The sequence below is a fragment of the Rhipicephalus microplus genome, unplaced genomic scaffold, assembly GCF_043290135.1.
Source record: "Rhipicephalus microplus isolate Deutch F79 unplaced genomic scaffold, USDA_Rmic scaffold_47, whole genome shotgun sequence".
In the NCBI taxonomy this organism is placed as follows: domain Eukaryota; kingdom Metazoa; phylum Arthropoda; class Arachnida; order Ixodida; family Ixodidae; genus Rhipicephalus; species Rhipicephalus microplus.
In genome coordinates, this window is record NW_027464620.1 from 2,692,216 (window position 1) to 2,712,095 (window position 19,880).

The following is a 19,880-nucleotide window of genomic DNA, read 5'->3' on the forward strand; positions in this document are numbered from 1 at the left end:
TCTACGTTCGTGTGGTCCACACACAAAAAAAGTGTGATTTATTTTGTGATCTAGTTAAAAGATTAAGGCTGAAGTCTATTCTGTGGCCTGCATTACATAACAAGCACTACGAATCTGGTTGCTTCTAGGCTCTTTCTAGGGCTTAGCTAGGTGATAAATGTTGTTTCTTCTAGAATGTTTTTGGGTCACTGCTAAGCTTTAGCTAAATGATGCTAGGCTGTATATAAGGAGAAAAGAAACAGCGCAAAAAGATGAGGACCTAGAAAAGGTAGTGCACCAAATGAACGTTGTACTTACAACAGAAACATTTTTGGAACAGCCACTCGTTTTTACAGCGCGCAACATTCTATGGTACTCTGTTGTAAAATAACTTATATAAAAGGACAAGAGCATTTTATCACCATTTTTAAGAAAATGTTTCTGCTTTCCAGTCTCTCGAAATAATGCAGTATCTTCATGCCTACAGAAGAAGAGACAGATATTCGAAATCGAGCTCTACGCGCGCGTTCTAAAGCAACCCATTTTAATGTAATCGACGCAAATAAAGGACCAATTTTTAAAGATTCGGTTCTAATATACTTGCGATTGTTTTTTCAGTTTTTTCATTTCATGGCTTGCAGAGTCTCGCACAGAGCGTCGCCACGTTAGCGGCGTTTCCTAATATACTGACATTAATATTAAGCAAATGGGAAAGGAAAACTGCGCCTTCAAATTCGTGCCCCAACAGCATATATTATAGGGCCCGAGCCCACTCGCAAATCTCCTCTTTAATAGCGTCGCCACCTCCCCGGTCATACGATGTATAGCGCTATGTACGCCCACGGCCAACTGGTCGCAATAATGCATTCACTCACGCACGCCAACGAGCACTCGCTGTGCATGGCGTGCCCGAGACTCACCGCCGGCGTCCCAGAAAGCGATCCACTGATTTCTCCTTTCTCGCGTCTTACGAGTACGAAAGCCGCATCGGAAAGCACGAGGCGACGACCGCTCGCAAAACAAAGGTACACAGACTCAAACCCGACGGCGGAATCCCCGACGCGGCGGCGTTTCTGACGAACGTGACTGGAATTCTCGGGACGGATGTACATAGAGACGTGTAGGATGGAGACATAGCCGAGGCTCCGCCGTGCGTAGACTAGCCGAAAAATGCACGAAGGACCCGCTGAATGCGAGTTGGCAGGAGAAGCACCGCGACGGCCTCTGTCGGGGGAGCGTATAAGACGCGGTGCGTCACAACCCTTTGCTCGCGAGCACGATGTCTGATCCCCGACGGCGTAGCGAGTGTATATAAACCGCCGCGTAATATAGCCACACGCTGGCAGGAGCAGCCAGACAGGATTATTGTTCTGCTCCATCTTCTTCACGGTGACACTGTAGGCGCTGCACAAATTAGGCGACGGCGCTGTTATGCGTTTCGCCAAAAGAAAAAAAAAAACACTTGCGCCTGAATTGTGAGTGTGGCGATGCGTATACCCTATACACTTTCGGGGAGTATAATAGAAGGCTCGTATGGCGCTGTGTCGCAAGGGATTGCGAGAGGCCATGGGTGATGCGATGGGTTTCATGCAGTAGGTACCTCAAACTGGGTAGACATTTTACGAACGGTTTCAGGCGCAATAAACGCACTTCCACACAAGCGCATGATTGCATGTATAACAATGATTACATGCTAGTCAACACGAGCCATCTGACAGGTATTATCTGAAAATCTAAATGAGTGGATTTTATTGCGGTACTGTTTAGGAGCTCGTTTCCCCGAAATGCTGGTGTCAGTGTCGGCGTTGTTGGTTGTGAGCGAAAACTCAGGGCTATCCGTGATCGCGAATTCTGAATAGATTAAAAAAATGACAAAAAGATTTTTCTTTGAGTGGGAATCGAACCCAGACCTTTGCGTGGTAAGTGGATGTTCTACGACAGAGCTGCGCAATTGCTCGGAACCGACAGACAGACAATGAACTTTATTGAGACCCTGAGTGGCGACTAGTGAAGTTCCTTTATGGGAAAAGAGCCGCCGACAGCTTCGAAAAAAAATGGTACAAAGCTGACGCAGTATAAGGTATCTCTTTCACACATGTAATGTTGACTTGAAGGACACGGAATGGCGCCAGGTGCGAGGACATGTATATTGCACGAGTGAGGAGCTTATAGGTCTACCCATTACAACTCCTCGGGCATATTTATTTATGATTGTCAGCTAAACCATTCACAATAGGAGCGTGCGCTCGCTGCCTTAAAAGATAGGTTACAGGCGTAAATAATTTGTCAATTCAACAATTTTACTGATAATAAAGTCTGGAACTATAGTGCTTGACGATAGAATCAATAGTGCAGCTGTCAACACTCCCTGCTGCTTCGTAACATTACTCATCCAGAAATAAGAAGGAAAAAACAAGATTGTGTAACCATCGGTGAAAGTTCAGCGAAAAGAGATGTGGCGAGTGAACCTCATAAAAAATTCAAGCCTGAGCTTGTGAAAGCTGCTCGCAGGCACAGATACACAAGGTGAAGAAAAATATTGCAAGAAAAGCCAGAATAGGAGGAACTTTCAATTTTCGTTTATTACTTGAGAAGACAAAGTTTCAAGCACACAGTGTGGTTGAAAAGCAAGATTGCGGCACCCCGCACCAATCCTCCCTGTCGCAAAGACCGCATGGTCGCGCGTCCTCTAAAGATTGATGAGCTACTGGAAAACACGCTGCACTTCCCATGTCTTGTCTCAGAAAACAGGGGAAAAAAATGCGCACCGCAAGCGAAAGAAAACACTGATCTCTTCCAATTCTCTCGGCTCCTCAATATCGCATCGTCTTTACTATATTTTTTTTACATCTATCTGAGGCTAGGACGCAGAGAAAGTTATTCTCGAGATGCGCTGAACGAAAGAAATCTACTGTCGCGCATAACTTGCGAAAGGCTGTGACAGCGTTTTTGTCCAAGGATATCTTCGCGCTGTAAGGATTGGTTTCGTCATTACTAGCGTACGCATGCCGTGAAACAGAAAAAAAGAAGCAACCTTGCGTGGGTCAGCAATGGTGATGATAAAGCGAGTATACTCGAGTTGACAGGAGGCCTTGGTTGCTCCCACACACTGGCATCCTGGTCTTTGTGCAATACCATCAGAATCTAGTCCGTTTAAAGCCGCTCTCGTTTATATCAGGCCGAAAAAGATGTTTCATGACACCACTCTTAAGTCATATTTTAAGGAAGGGTCATCGAACTTGGGTAACTGACCGCAAATTACAACTCACTTGAGAAATCTCTGAGCAAAGAAAGAAATGATTTGTGAAAAAAGGATTGGTTCGAAATTCTTTTGCAATCGCTCGGAGTACGAAAGAAACAATATTCTTTTCTACGAATGAAACTAGGTATAGCTGTGAGTAGCTTACAAAGCACATTGAGCTCGTGAAGTGATGCAAAAGTGGTAGGGGTGCTAGAGAAACAGAGAGAGGGAAAGAGAGAAAAAGAAAGGAATATTTAAAGGACATCATTCAGGTCTTGCAATACACTCGCTTAGAAGTAGAAGTGAATATAGCTGCAAAAGAAATAGCGTGAAAGCAGAACATCGATTCTTTGCAATTCATTGACACTTCACTTCTCTCGCTTCGTATATAATAGTTCAATTGATCAAACGTACAACACAGACTGCACACACAGCTGTCATATGCCTTTGCTGTGAGCATCATCTTCATCCGAATAACTGGTCTGGCCGCTCCACTGAATAAACGGCGTCGAGACAGCAGGATGTCGCCGCTGTCTGGTTTCAGAGTGGTGGAAGCTGCTGTCGATCTTCAAGTCCTCTCTGACCTCGAGATCTCCTAGAGCTTCGTTGGGGTCACCGGTTCCTCCACGCATCTAACACCAATCATAAGATGACCTCTGGCTGCCATCCTCAAGTTATAGGCCTCACCGGGTGCATTCATAGAACTATTTTCGATATTCTAGCAATCGCACACAATTCATTGCTGTTATGATAAGCTTGGTTGCATTATTGTTGTATGTGTGTGATGATTGGATTATTGTATGCTGTGTGATGCTTGGCTTGATTGCCTTACTGCCTGTACCATTCCTGCTTGGGCTCCATGCCTGCAGTATGTTGTAAATAAATAAAAATAAATAAATAAATAAATAAATAAATAAATAAATAAATAAATAATATTCATGTACATCAACGCTAACGAGGCTACTATCCTGCCATTTGTGATTTGCGTACAATACTGCTACGCAGCGCACCACGGGCTGCTCACAATTCTTCCTTGTCTACGGACGTCAAGCGACATCTTACTTCAACGTCTCTTTTTTGATGTCCCCATCAATTCGTCAACGCCATGGAGTAGCAACCTATTCTCTCGCTTTGCAGCTTGTTGCCACCACGTTCGCCTGTATACCGAGGCAAATCAGCAGGATCGGAAAACTCGCTACAATGAATTTCATCGCATCTTTGTGTTTATTCCTGAAGACGAAGTGTTGCTGTGGACCTCAGTGCGAGTCCCCGGCATGTCCGAGAAGTTTCAGTCCCGTTTTGTAGGCGCATACGCTATTGTGGAGTGAACTTTTCAAGTGAACTATCACGTAAAACCCGCTGCAATGCCTTCTGACAACCGTTGCCGTGGCACGGAGGTTGCCCACGTTCCTCGGTTAAAGCTCTTCGTAAGAAGTTCACCACTGCAAACAGCGGCCAGGTTGGCCACTTCTGCGCGAGGGGGAAATTAGTGGGAGCACAGCATTCACTTCATTTGTTCGTCATCATCTTCACCTGTATATAATCATCATCACTGTCAGCATCTTCTTTGTCTGAAAAATTGGTCTGGCGGCTCCGTATTGAACTACGTTGAAACAACGATATCGCCGCTGTATTGCAATATAAAAAAGAGGCAATTATGAAGTCACTGGTGTTAACTACTATATATTTTTTTAGAACTTGAATGAGAGAGAACGAGGTTTCCAGTTGCACCTGCACATGCATGTTCATGCACGGCAAATGTGTGATAAACATGAGGACCCACTGACTCACAAAATCCTGGCAATAGTTTTTTTTTTCATAGGCTCAATTAACTGTAATGAAAAGCTCTTCAAAATCTGGGGCCAAAATCACAGAACTTTAGTGTTCGTGTTTGCTGAATCACACCGGCTAGAAGGCTTCGCTAATAATATGTCCAGCATGGGGACTGACTGAAAATTTCTCCTACGGACAATTCAAGCGTAAGACGCATTTTTTTTTAAATACTGGTCCGAGTGTCGAATCCCCAAGCTTTCTCGCATGTGAGTGCACTTTGTCATTCGCCGGTCGTCTCTGCCAATTATTTGTCCAATATAAGTATGGGCTGAAATATTCTATTACCAGCTTTTCTCTTAAGATCATGTTCTTTTCGAGCATGTTTTTTTTTAAATACAAATAATATGCTCATGACACCAAAGATGTCCTGGGCTACAAAAATCTGCAAGGTAATTTTTAGTGAATCGTGATGAAGTACAGAACCCATAAAAAGCCAAGCCCACCATCCACTTGCGGATGTAAATTACGAAAGATAAGGCTTGTGAAAATATAGTCTGGCTTATAACTGTTTTGTTGCAGCTATAATTAGTATAATGTTCCCTACAAAACGCTCAGTGGTGTAGGCAGCATCATAGCGGTCGCTTTCAGGTTTAGTTACCGTCTATCATTTCCAGAGCCTAGGCATGTTACGGCGAAGCCTCGCTCTCCGCGTATAATTAGCTTTTCCACAGGAAACAGGTTATGGTGCTCGTACCGTCACTGCAATTACACCATGGCCTGGCTGCGTGCATTTGGGTGCCATAATAAGCGCGCATTATGAAGAATATATAGGAATTGACATAGTGAAAGATAGGGCGGAAGCACTTGGGGCAGAGGTAAATGGTGTGAGCGCTTAGTGGAGCGGACAAGGTCACATATTTTGGTGTTTTAAAGATAAGACCGTAAAGAATATTGCAGATGGTTATAAAGGCCAAAATTTAATGTCAGGGAGTGTGTCAAAATATATGCGAGCTTCAGATAACAATACCACCAAACACAAATTTTCCGCCACACGTTTTTCACGGGGACCAACTTCACTGCTTGTTAAACTATCATATAGGCCAATACCGTTTACTGTAAAGTAATTTCTGTAAGCATACACTGACGTTTCTCAGCGTGTTATTTATTTTAAGTAATCCACTACACTTATATTTTCCTGGTCAACCGAGGGTATGGTATACTTCACTTGCATAATTTCATATGGCTGTGATTTCATTCAATTCTTGAGATGAAAAGCGTGGGTGTGGCTTTCTTGTTCAGTCTCCTGATGCTGCAAGTTTTATTTTTTGAGCTTGAGGAAGAATATATCAGAAAGGATGCATAACTTTGCTCGATGAGCAAATAGAGTTACCACCTCGTAAGTTTTTTTTTCTTAGCTGCTGTTCATTTATGCTGAAACTTCCTCCATCAATATCCGGCGTCTTGCTAGATTGAAAGCACAGCAAGACGCTCTCTCTCTTTCCATCATTTGGAACAGGATGATAAAAGACAAAGATATCAGCTTATCTTCTTGTATCACTATTCTTTGAGCCACAATTTGATCGTAAGACTGCACATATTCCCTCAGGTTTCAAATATTTTAGACGTGATGGCAATGTTTGTCCGCTTTCTTCTCGCCATTACCGACAACCTATACGACAGATAAATGCACTCATATTGTTGGCTGTGTTTTTACGGCACAATCGCAGGCAGTGGCATTGAGCACAAAAGTAGAGAAAACGTTATAGGAAATGACAGATAGTCATACATAGAAATGTATGTGCATACAGTCAATGTTATATTACTCATGCAACCAGCGCAAACAGCATTCAAGGCGAAGCGTCCGAACAGGTATCGTCAAGGCAACACTGGAATGCTGTGACAATAGGTATGTTTGTGTGTGTCTGTGCGTGCGTGCATGTGTGTGTGTGCGTGTGTATTCTTTTATGAATATAAATGTCATCACAATCACATGCACAGCGCCATTGCTTAATTTACCATGTTTTCTTTTCATGCATGAATAAATATATAAAAACGTACATCGCTAAAAGAAAATAAAGGAATAGTTCTCAAGTAAGTAAGACACTTTTGATGATACACAGTGATACAAAGAAGGAAGTTGTTGAAACGCTTTACTGGATATTAAATTACTCTCATTTGCGATGCCAGCACGATTACTGTTGTTATGTTAGCCCAGTCATCGAGTGTATAGAAATGCATATTTTTCTTTGCGCATCCACCAGACCTAGGGAAACTGCTCTGGCGTGTGGTTCACTCATGCATGCATAGAAAGAATCTCAGCTCGAAGCACCGACTGTAAAGTGAACAGATAAAAGAACAAGCTGGTATTGATACAGCAATACTGGTCATCGCTTTTGATATCCATCAATCAGCGCACTAATCGAGAGCGGAAATGCCGCTCTATACGAACTGTGCAGTTCCATCGTCAGCACTGCGTGAGGCACGCCTGAAAAGCAGCGTGTCTCTTTGTGCGCCTAATGAAAGGACGCGCATTCACACGATAATTGCGTGCTCGTTTCACTGCGCGATGCGAATGTTCACGCCAGCACCGCCTCATCGGGATCTGAATTGCTGCGTGAAATAGTTTCCCATTGTATAACGGGCAGTTTCTCAATATCGAGCCGTAATTTCATGCGGCAGTTTTTCCCAGTGAAAGTGGTGATATCGTTGTTTTATTCGCCCACGCTGTAAATGCCAGTTGCTGCGTTTCTCGTTCACGTGTGATCCGTTTCTCAAACGCATTTTTCAGAATTTGTCACGCCATGCAAGAGTGGCAAGTTGGATATGCTATCGATACACTCGGGAAAATAGAGCGCCAGCCATTCAGATGCGTGCGAAGATTTTCTTCTTAGCTATAACCAATTTTTTTTATCAATGTAAAACTTCAGGACGTATTTCGCGAAACCAACTGTTAAATCTCAATTCTCCCAGAGTCAATTCGCTTTATTAAGCTCTCATCAATACTTTTTATTCAATGTCGATACGTATAGTGCCAACAGTAGCTTCCGAACCTAAGCATAGCCTACCTAATGTGAACCTACAAGCTGTTTCAGCTCACTGTTGCTCGGAAAAAAACATGTTTCCGGGACATAGCATCCCTAATGTTGTAGGCAACCAGAAAATACCATAAAATAGGGCGTCTCGGGGGATTTAAAGCTCTTGAGAATGCAGCTGAAAGGATGACTCGAAAGAAAGAAACATGACATTTTCTTTTTCTTTTTTTTGCTTCGCTTCGTGTCACCCTGTATTGTCAGACATGATGACAGAGGCGCCCAGGAGCAAAACAACCGCACACAGAAAGACAATCGACAAACGACGCCCACACGCTATTCGACGCACGAAAAGCCCGAAACAGAGAAACAAACGAGTAAACAAATAAGCGCTCGCGCGCGAGACATCGACTATAGTGATCGATGCATAGCGGCGAACAAAGCGGTTCGATGCAGACGACTCCGACTGTCTAGCGACGCCTCGATATCCTCAATCCGACCGAGTCGTATCAATGATCTGTAAGGCTTTACCTAACTCGCCTTTTTCTTCCCTTTTCTATGTCTTTCTTCATCCGATTCACCTTTCTGTCCCATTCCTTTCTTATATTGTTCGGCGATACACACACATACTTCGCTGTTGGATCCGTGTCTCGCGAGGGGAAAAGCCACATAACCTTTGTAAGGACTAACCCTCCCTTCCCTCTCACTAACTCGCTGCCTGGGATAGCTTCTGGTCTCGGTGTATTCACTCCTGACTCTGCCGAGCTTTCGGCATGTTCCTTGCGTGCGTGCGTGTTTTGTGGCTGCATTGTCATCATCTCTTTTTTTTCTTCCTCCTAATGCTGTTGCTGTCGTCACTATCTGTCTCGGCCGATTTCTTCCTGCATTCTATCCCGACGCCACAGCACTGTGGGCCAGGGGACGACAATGACGACGACAATGCCAATGTCTATGCTATCCGGCAGGCCTGCGCCGCATTCTCGCATCGGGTGCCGGAGAGAGCTGGTATTCGTGGTATTGATTGAGCAATGCGGCCGCCTGCGACGACAAATCTGCTCTCTTTTGTTACGCAAAAATTGTCAGGTTCACTCAATTGCAACAGTGATGGCTTGTGTATGTTTTTCTTTCACAATTTGTTCTCTATGGTGTGAAAAACACTTGTACGCGCGGTATTAACAAAGAGAAGAATGTCTTTTACCTCAGTCGGGACAACCTCGGCGTCAGCATAGAGATGAGGGTATAAATTCGAAGCCACCGTGCCCGAGTCTCATCACTAATTAGTGATATGCTTCATGAAGCATGCGAATATGCAAAGCTCCTATGCCTTACACACCACGGTCAGACTCCTGTATATATATATATATATATATATATATATATATATATATATATATATATATATATATATATATATGGCACTATAACTACAAGCAATTATATAGCAACGTGCTGTAGTGTTGTAGTGTTGGTCCTGAAATGTTTTTTTGTTTTGTTTTTTGTGCCGCTAAGTAAACGGAGTTTGTGAATGAGCGATAATTTCTATAGCTAGTCTCATTTACACAGATTCGGCCTTTGAAGATCAGCCTTGGCTACTACGATGGGCAGAGATGATGGCAAAGGGAAGCGGATCCCTGGGGCAACCACCCCTACAATTTGTGATGCCTCGTCTGATATGATTATACTGAATATTTGTTCTTCATATTCCCTAAGGGCCTGCTTATATAACTTTTTTTCATTTCTGCGGTTTTAGCGAGTGCTAGAAGGAGTAGTGGGCGCTTAATAGAATCTCGAACACCTGCTAACATAATGATGAATACAGAAATTATCGGCCACTACCATAATGAAGAAAACAAAAATGAGGTTTAGCTATAACGTACACAATCTGCGCATTGAATGTCTGTTTACTAATGGCTGCCTTTTTATACTATTTCACATTTATCAGCTACGTTGTCGCGTTCATCATTTAAGCCATTTATAGAATCTTTTATGAGTAAAAATTGCACATTTCCCCGTGGTTCGAGGTGCGCTACTGTTAAATCAAACAAAATCTACGAAATCGATCGTTTTGCGGATCTTCACAAAGCCTAATTAAATCTTTTTGGTATGAGTACCTTCCCTCCAAAGCATGAACAAAACGTACGCGAAGCCTAATCAGTCGACCTTATCTCGAAGTATATATGTATATGAAAAGGAGGCACCATATAGTCTTCGCTCTATCTCTTTCGTCCCTCGCGACCCAATTCATTCGAAGCCCTTCTTCCCATTCTCGCGAGCTGCCGGGTGAGATTCGCTTCGCGCGTGTCGGGGCCTTCACTGCATGGCTTTTCTGTCGCGTTATGGCTTCAATAAATAGGATTTCGCGAAAGATCATCCCCAGATTTACTGCGACCTTGCGAACCTCATTTCTAGCGTGCTTAATGTCGAACTTAGGCGACGAATGGGATACCCGCGAAAGCGTCGTTGCGAAACAACCCTTAGTTGTTTTTCCCGCTTCTTTCTCCGGAATAATCAGGAAAAATGGAATACTTGTGAAATAGCATAGAAGCGCTGTTAACGGACTGCAGAAAAAAAAGAGAGATTTTTTTTTCTTTGAGCGGGGATAAGGAACTCAGGCATGCCAACTATTTTGTGCACCAAGGTATGAAGTATAATTCAATGAAGGGACGTAAGTGAGAGCGACAAAAAAAACGCAGATGATGTAACACTTTAGCTTTCCTTTAATTTCCCTGTTCATAAATACACGTTTTTCATTGTGTAACCAAGCCAGCTGAGAACCATTACTCACGCTACTTACGGACATGCTGACCGAGAAAGGCCAGCACGATAGGAAATTGAAATTGATGTAGCGTGGCAACGAGACATCTCAAAACTGAAACATCAACACAAAAGGGAACTAAGCCTAATAGTGGCAAATCATTGTTCTACGCCTTGGCCGGTGTGATGGAACGGTTCCAATAGTTTTCTCAATGACTAGGAGTGGTCTATTCAAGTACACGTAGTTTTCCAAATTTCAACGGGCGAGGAGCAGAAGTCAAGTTCCTGCTTATAACAAAGTTGGTGTATTCATGTGGGAGGTTTTACTGTAGAGAAAGGTGTATAAAATGTGCATCTTACCAGCACTTGCCTACGGGGCAGAAAAATGGAGGCTTACAAAGAGGCGTCTACTGAAATTGAGGACAACACAGCGAGCGATAGAATTGAAAATGATAGGTGTAACTTTAAGATACAAGAAGATAGCAGAGTGGGTCATGAAACAAACGGAGGTTAAGGATACCTTAGTTGAACTGAAGAACAAGAAATGGGCATGGGCGGGCACGTAACATGCACATAGGATAACCGCTGGTAATAAAGGGCGACTAACTGGCTTCTAAGAAAAGGAAAGTGCGTGAAAGAAAGATTTAACGATGATTCGTGTGATGAGATTAAGAAGTTTGTAGGTATAACACGGCAGCAGAAAGCACAGGAAAGGGTTGATATGCAGGGCACGGGAGAGGCCTTTCCGTGCAGTGGACGCAGTCAGGCTGATTACGATGACGATGATACAACAAAGTATTGGAACTGCCAACTCCTAAAACAGAGAGAACGAGGGGGGGGGGCACTACTTTCGTTAATCTACTACTCTATATGTATCTGCATCTATGCTTAACTTCAAGGCATGCAGCTCTGATAAAAGCCAATTCCAGCCATAACAACTCCTCCACAAGTAGAGCATGCACGACAATTAGTTTCTCTAGACAAAAAGCGATCGCATCGAGCAGAAAACTTTGTCACCTGTTGTCCTGAATATTTTCTTAGTTTACACGTCTTCTGCTTCCCAAGCGCAAATCCTACAAAAAGAAAAGGGGAAGGTGGGGAAGAAGCACAACTTTCGTTCTGCCTACGTGTGCCTACACAAAGTTGATCACTCTTGTAACTAGACCACGCTTAGTTACCGCCTACGCCTGGATGTGACACACCAAGGCGAATGAGGGCTCACCGATCGATATTTGAAAGCGTGGAGGTGCGGATAGAAAAAAAAGAAGAGGGTCGCAGCACTATAGGCCTACAGAGCTTGATTACTATCGAGCAGCTACTAGGGCAGCGAAGGGTTGCACCCAAGCAAAAGTTTGTGACGAGGAAAACAAAAATTAGAATCCTTATTTTGGCGAGCCAACTAAGGTAATGATGAGTTTTTATTTCTACTTTTAATCAGCATTTTGACATAATTCGCTTTATATAGGCTGATGTTATTGGATATCTCTGGAGAAAGTATTCTAAAAAAATTAGTGTAGAGTAGGTATATTCTGTTGTTATTGTGTGCATATATATAGAGAAAATTACTTCGCATTTTGCTTTGTGTCTTTGAACAAGTGCACGCAGCTATACAATGTTCAATAATGAACTGCAGCGGCCGCATTTCATACGCCGCCGTTCTGTCAAACTGCACCAGGTGGGCCACTAGCCTCACTTCTTACAACATGGTTACAACTTACTATTTGGTTGTCAATGGCTATCACATTCACTGATTCTTTCTTGCGGTGCGTCTGTGACATTTGTTTTCATATTTTTAAAGAGAACGTCATATCCTCACATGTACTACATAAGAGCAAACTAAAAACAAGCTGGATAATCGTATATAATTGAATTTTACTGCTTGCGAGGCACCTGGAAACAAGATCGTGTTTTGATATGGCAGTGCTCCACTACCAAAACTTTAGCCTATACTTTCAGGATATTTGAACGGGCCGTTGTCATTACAAGCACCAATCGTGTAGAAATGTGCGGCGTGGGAAAATAACCGAGTGAAAAATAAAACGAGTTAGGTCAAGATGTAAGAACCGACAGGCCGTACAGTTTATTTTGCGTAGTAATGAATTAAAGGAGGCACACAATCTGAAAGCTCGTAAGCGAGGGGCTTGGACAATTCGTAATGGCTTGTTGTTTTTCCCGTATTTCTTGATATTTCAAGCATGCGAGCAGAGCCAAGTTGCCTCAGGCAAAAGTGTGCGATCCAATTTCTTGCAAGGCGTCCAATAGCCAGTTTAACTTCATTTTTTTTTCTTTTTCTCCCCTTATGCCTATCAAAGATGGGAAGTGTTTGCCATTAAGCTAAACCAACTTACATCACGGGAGGCCAGAGCACGTCAATCTGCTTGATCAGTATGAAAATCAACGTTTCGTAATCAATGCATGACGCTCAGCCACGTACCTAACCAGCTTCTGTTCCTTCTTTCTCGTCCTTCACCAACGTCATATCTTACATAAAAAATCTATCGAAGAATACGCACTGTGCATTAAAGTGTTTTTTTAAGACAGGTTTATGATTTCGTGTTTTTATGCATTGAAGGAAGAAATTACCCCAAAAAGACAGGGATTGTGGATACTATTGTTTGTGTTTTAATTGATGTGGTATCGCTGACTCGAGCATCAATATATGTTTTCTTTCATTTTTGTCGCTTGCTCGCCTGTATGTAAATTATATTATAACTTAGTTTCTGCTCACACATTCTAACGAACATGATCATGTTAATGCTAATGATAATAGTTCTAAATTTTTGTACTACAGTAAGAGCTAGGCCAAGACCACTTTTTTGAAAGTTCAGTAACTAGTCTGAAAGCAAAACATGGCTGATTCCTCCGTCCTTTGGGAGCCCGTGTAACATGAATGTGAAACGTGTCTTCACAGAAGTGGTTGATTGCTTATTGTTAATTCATGCATGAGAGCTTGTACAATGAATTTTGGTGTTCGGCAGCTGTAACACCATTTGGTTCTGATGCACCCATATTGACTCCTACAGACACAGCTTCATCCCGGTGACTTGCGCCGAATAAAATCGAAGTCTGGGTTAGTTTGTATCAAAAGCAACCTACTTAATTCTGGCGCTAGGATCTCGGCTTCTGAAGTAGGCCGCTTTATTTTTTTTTATTAAATGCGAAGCATTTCTTAGCGAATTTTGGCGACTTTAATCGTATCTATCTATCTATCTATCTATCTATCTATCTATCTATCTATCTATCTATCTATCTATCTATCTATCTATCTATCTATCTATCTATCTATCTATCTATCTATCTATCTATCTATCTATCTATCTATTTAGCCGCCTACGACATTTAGCTCTCCTGGGTGTTTCGATAATGGTGTCGATACCAAACTTGGCATAGCTTAAGATGACTGTATGCAGAACATATTTGACTAGTCATAACAAGAAAATCAAGACATGTATGTCATGAATGTCATGACTTACATTTCATGGTCCTGCCGCTGTTGCGGTAATTTCGTTCACATGGCATGTTGCAAAACTTGTATGGAATCACATGATTGCATGGTGAACACAAGCGACAGACCATAACATGAAAATCATGACATGTCTGTCATGTAACAACATGACTACATGCCACGCTCATGATGCGCTCGCGGCTGTTTCGGTAACGTCAAATATACCAAATTTATTATTACAGTACGTGAATGGATGACGAAGGTATGCGACTGGTGCAAACATGATAAACATGAGATGCGTGTCATGTAACAACATGACTACATGCTACGCTTATGATGCACTCGCGGGCGTTTCGTTAGCTTCACATGTACCAAACTAGGTATTACGTGACGCAAACGAACGACATAAGTAAATGAAACATCCAAACATGATAATCACGACATGCGTGTCTTGTAACAACACGACTACATGTTACACTCATGATGCGCTCACGGCCGTTTCGCTAGCATCACATATGCCAAATTTGGTTTTACTTAACGCCAATGGATGACGAAGGTATGTGACTCGTGCAAACATAATAATCATGAAATGCGTGTCATGTGAGAAAATGACTGAATGTCACAGTCATGGCGCCAATACATTTCGACATGGCGCGGTGCGCATGCTCACCGGCGTTCATTTCGTCGCGTGACGCCGGCGTTGCCTCGCCAGGCGCCGTACCTGCCATATACTCACAGGGGCGTGCCGCGCTGTGTTGCTCTCACGCATGGGCGTTCCAGCGCGTCCGGTGTCCCTCCGTCATGAAAAGAGGGAGACGTAGTGTTGTCTCAGTAACCAATGCCTCCCCTAGAAAGATGTCTGAGGATTGGCTCGCGCCATGGCTCGCGCTTCCAGCGGAGTTGGCCTGTCTGCTGTTTTGAGCAAGCGCTGCATGGTGGCGCTCGTGACCGACACTATCATCACGGTGGCGGGCGGTACGAGCTAAGCGTTTTTCACCTGCGGCCTATAGGGGCGCGTCAGTAGAGAGTTGTTCGAGACCTGCATTTGTACATCACTGTTTCGGAGGCTACGCAAATTGTTTTGTGTTTGCACCATCCGCCACAAGTGACGCTAGCGACCGACAACATTCTAAACTGAAGGAGGAAAATGGTGTTGCAGCTGTTTTTCTTCTCATGCGGCAGGCATCTAAATAGAGGAGGCGTTGGAGTAACGCACGGCATAGAGTAATGTGACTCTATGACATCGGCGTTAAATATAGCATGTCACATTTCCTGCTGGTTGCCGTCGTGTTAGGCCAACGGACGCTGGTGGCGCTTGGCGTCAGACTATTGAGTGCTGGCGTTTCGCTAATGTAGCGTCGCTGTGCCCAGCGTGCGCGCACGTCAGCTCTACATTGTAGTATATTGGGCCCTTCATGATGCGCTCACGGCCATTTTGCAAGCTCCACATATACCAAATTCGGTGTTACGTGACGTCATTGGATGACGAAATATATGACTGGTGCAAACATGATAATCCTGACACGTGCGTCATGTAAGAACACGACCACATACCACGCTCATAGCGTCCTCGCTACCATTTCGCTAGCTCCACATATACTAAATTTGGTATCACGTGGCGTGAATAGATGATGAAGGTAAACAACACATCCAAACACGATACTTATGACACGGAAGTCATGCACGGCATCATTTACCTCCACCTCGTAACGTTGTGCTGATTTTAAAGTGACATATTAACATTTCTCATTTATGCTTCGCATATCATCGATTCCCACTGTACTTGGCATCTGGCCATTTTTCGCTTTTTTATTATTTTGTGAACAGTACATGCACGTTTGCTGTCCTAGGATATGGTGTTAGGCGCACAGTTGCTAGCTGAATGTCCTTGTGTGTGACGACCCTTCCTTGTCCGCCATCTTCTTGACTTGTTCATGCTTTAGCGACTAGCGGCCATGACCATGATCTAAAAAACAGTTTTACTACTCGGTGCTATCGCACTTAAAGCCGTAGGTGGCGGAGAAGCATTGTTGGTGCATGTGAAGGCTGCACTACTCCGACAACGAGCTGTGACTTGCTAACACAAAGTGAGCGGCAAAGAAGGTAACTTCGTCTAAGGGTGACTCCTTAATGCTATAGCGCAGCCAGAGTTTTTCGTTCGCATTGAGGTGCCTTAACTACGTTGTCGCCGAATGACTACCTGTCAGCGCTCGATAGTATCATGACAGAGTACTTTATTTCACCACTCACAGATGGTGACACCGCCTCGCAAGTCAAAAGCATCGTACGAGAGAGATTGTGTGAGCGATATAAGACACTTTTGTGAATCTTCTTATTGTGCTTCAGTGCCGCAATTGGTAAAACGTTTTCGCCAGCGCTTCTTGACCAACCGTGAGCTTGTGTATTTTATTCTGGGTGATGGAACTCTATCATTGAACTTTTGTTTGTCAACGTTTAGTGTGACAATACTAATGCTACTTCCAATACAAGAACAGGTCATTAAAGCATTGGTAGACCCTGGCGTAAAGCAGATTTGCGTTGGAAATACCAATTATAAAATATTGTTTACGTCGCCTCAGATATCTGATCTGGCACAAAAAAAATCCGTGAAACTGCATTTCACTTATGCACTGGCACTGCTGCTACTACATGAAACAGGAAGCATAATGACGAAAATGAAGGAAGAGAGAAATCAGTCATAGAGAAGCGTACAAATAAATCAGAGGTAATTTCAGTTTACTGCAAGGGGGATGAAAAGAAAGATGAAGTATGAAAAAATAATAAATGATATGGATGAAGAACAAGGACACGTAACCACCAATGTTTGTATTAGGATTGGCTTGGTATGTGGAAGGATATGTTTGTAGTCATATGGATTAACAAAGGCCATGCAACTGAAAACAGCAATAATATTAGCGCAACTTGCTCTAAACGGCACTAGGATGGGTTACAGCAGAGCTAGTCATCAAATTACAGCCTCTTTAAATAACCATCTATACAGAATGATTGGCTGGCCGTGGAGCACATGCTATTTCATGATGATAATATTTTTTTTTTCACTGAAACACACGGCAAACCTCGACGATAACACTCTTTTTGTGAAACAACTCCTCAGAATTCACCAGAGTTCTACAAAGTTGTTACCAACCCCCAAATTCACCTAAGTGTCGACGCAAGTAGTAAAAGAGATCAACGCTGTCTGTGACACGCAAAACAAGATGCATGAAACACTAACCTCCTCATTATCAACTCATGTTTCTTCCCGTCTTGTTCATGATGAAATTGCCTAGTAAATCGCTACAAACTTTGCTCCTATTCAAGCAACTGTTCAAGCAATGGCCTAGTAAATCAATACAAACTTTGCTCCTATTCAAGCAACTGTTATTTTTTTTCCTTGCAGACTCATCAAGACATCTCTCGCCCTCGGCCATGCTGACACCGGCAGTTCGGCAGACGACACTGACCGCCACCGAACGCGGGGACGACGCCACGGCCGAGGTCAATCGACAGCGCAAGGCTGTGGCTGACGAGAGCGATGCCAAGATCAGCGACGACCTCTGGCCTCCCACGAGTCGCCTGTTCCCGTCCTTCGACAACAGCACGGAGCGCAATGTCACCTCGCAACTCGGCCAGACAGCCTACCTGCACTGCATCGTCAACAACCTCGGCGACAAGACGGTACGTGCATATCTTCATTAAATATGCAACTTCATTGAATTTCAGCGTTTTTTCTCGCAGCAACTGTAGAAATGAGGTCCAAGAGCAAAAGGTTCCTATGTTAGCAGCTTGACGATGCTCCTATATTGTTTTAGTTTTTTTTATCGTAATCGACAGAGCACAAGAATTATGCGATTTCACGCCGGTATGTGGGCTTTAGAAGGTCAGAAAAGATTACTATAATAGTTTAGTCCTCGTGTAAAAAAAGCTAAGAAAGAACAGAAAAAAAATATTACGGAAGCTTTATGATAATGGTGCCATCCCTGAAAGAAGACCTTCTTTTCTTCTCCTAATTCCTTTTTTTCGTTCTTCTTTTTTCACTTTGTTACTTGCAGCGATTCTTTAATCAATTTCTTTTCATTCGTTTCAATTTTGTACTCTTTCTCGCTCTTTCTATAACCTCCTCAGTCATGAAGGTTGTCTCTCTCTTAACAGACAAAGGCTGTCTCCCACTTTCGGCGGAATAGAGAAGAGAGAAAGAAATCTCCCCCAATCGACCTAAATAGAAGGTGCAAAGCGTGTTAATTGCATATACTTAGAAAGGGCTTTTCCATCCTTGTTCAAAGAGCGTGCCTATTGCGACGAAGGTTTATGACGGTAATTGCAGCCGAAGGCTCCGGGTGTTGCATGCCAATAACTATTTACGTCCTGTTTTAACTCGCGGAATGTCGCGAATCAAAGGCATGCAGACTATCGTGAGAAGCGCATCACTGCGTCGTCGCTCTGCGTCGTCTCACTGCGCGTGCCTATAGGTACTCCAGCACTAAGAGTGTTCGCAACAACGCTTGCTTAACATAATATAAATTATCGTAATAATACATTATCGTAATATAAATTATCCTAATATCTACTATAAACGCTGCCCCTGCTCCCCACTGTAGTTTCCTGAAGTAACAGAAACTTCGATTCCGCGCGCCTAAATGCCTCGCTGTATTCGTAGGTACGCCCATTTTTGAACCACTCAGAATGACGTGCAGAGGCCACGCGCAGTAAACGATCGATCGCTTATACAGCCACTTCAGGAGGGCCCAACCTTGTTATTTACAAATTGAAGGATAGAAAGACTAATGCGCGTCGGGCGTGACAGCGCTTATATTAGGTGTTTCCCACTATCTTGGCAGATAAGGCGTGATCTCATTACGTATGCATATAAAAGTGACCAGACATCCGTCGCCCTCTCTCGTCATCAACTCTCGCAGGGAAGCTTTTCGAAAAAAAGTGTATCTTGCGCACAACGCCTAATAAGCGATAAATAAAAAAAGTGAGAGCGTCGTCGGGGCTAACTTTCATCTTTATCCTTTCGTTTCACCTCTGTCATTTTGTACTCTTGCGCTTTTTTGACAGCTCAGCGTATGGAATTCATCGACCTGCCGCGAAGGGCGACGTCCCCATCGATCACGTCCGCATTCGAAGCACGTGCGCCTCACAACAGGAGACGGTGCAGAGAATGAAAGGACTTCGCGAGTCACCTACAAGCTCATTTCATATTAAAAAAAAACAAACATATTTACGTGCCTCTACATAAAATAAAAAGCAGAATGAAGAACGCGAGCCTCAGAGTACCGAGTCATAGCAGGCCTCCGCTTTTGCGTTTATTATGTGGACCGTATACCAAAATGTATTAGGAGAAGCGTGATCTCGGCCAAAACGCAAATGAGAGAGTGCATTGATTTTTGCAAAAACCCTTCTTCAAGGAAGTCAGACAGATTCATGCGCGCGTGCGTGGATGTAATTTAACATTTAGAGGCCTCGTGCGAAATGCGTATAAGTTCGACGGGCACATATTACTGAAAGAAATTGATTGAATTGGATGGTTGGAGCGCTGCAAATCAATTTACTCCTCTAAGTCTCGCTTAAACTCAGTTAATCGACCGTGTAGAGATGTTTGAAGTGCCCGCCAGCAGTCACATTGCTTTTTGGCTCACGCGAAGATCCCAATAAG

General features: G+C 43.4%; 1 protein-coding gene across 1 annotated transcript in view; it reads left to right on the plus strand.

Annotated features, from left to right (window-relative positions):
* Window positions 1–19,880, plus strand: part of LOC119186943 (zwei Ig domain protein zig-8) — a 209,735-nt gene that overhangs the window by 129,817 nt on the left and 60,038 nt on the right. Inside the window, exon 2 of the mRNA XM_037435291.2 lies at window positions 17,622–17,899. Within this exon, the coding sequence (XP_037291188.2) occupies window positions 17,622–17,899 (278 nt within the window). The remainder of the gene's footprint in view (window positions 1–17,621; window positions 17,900–19,880) is intronic.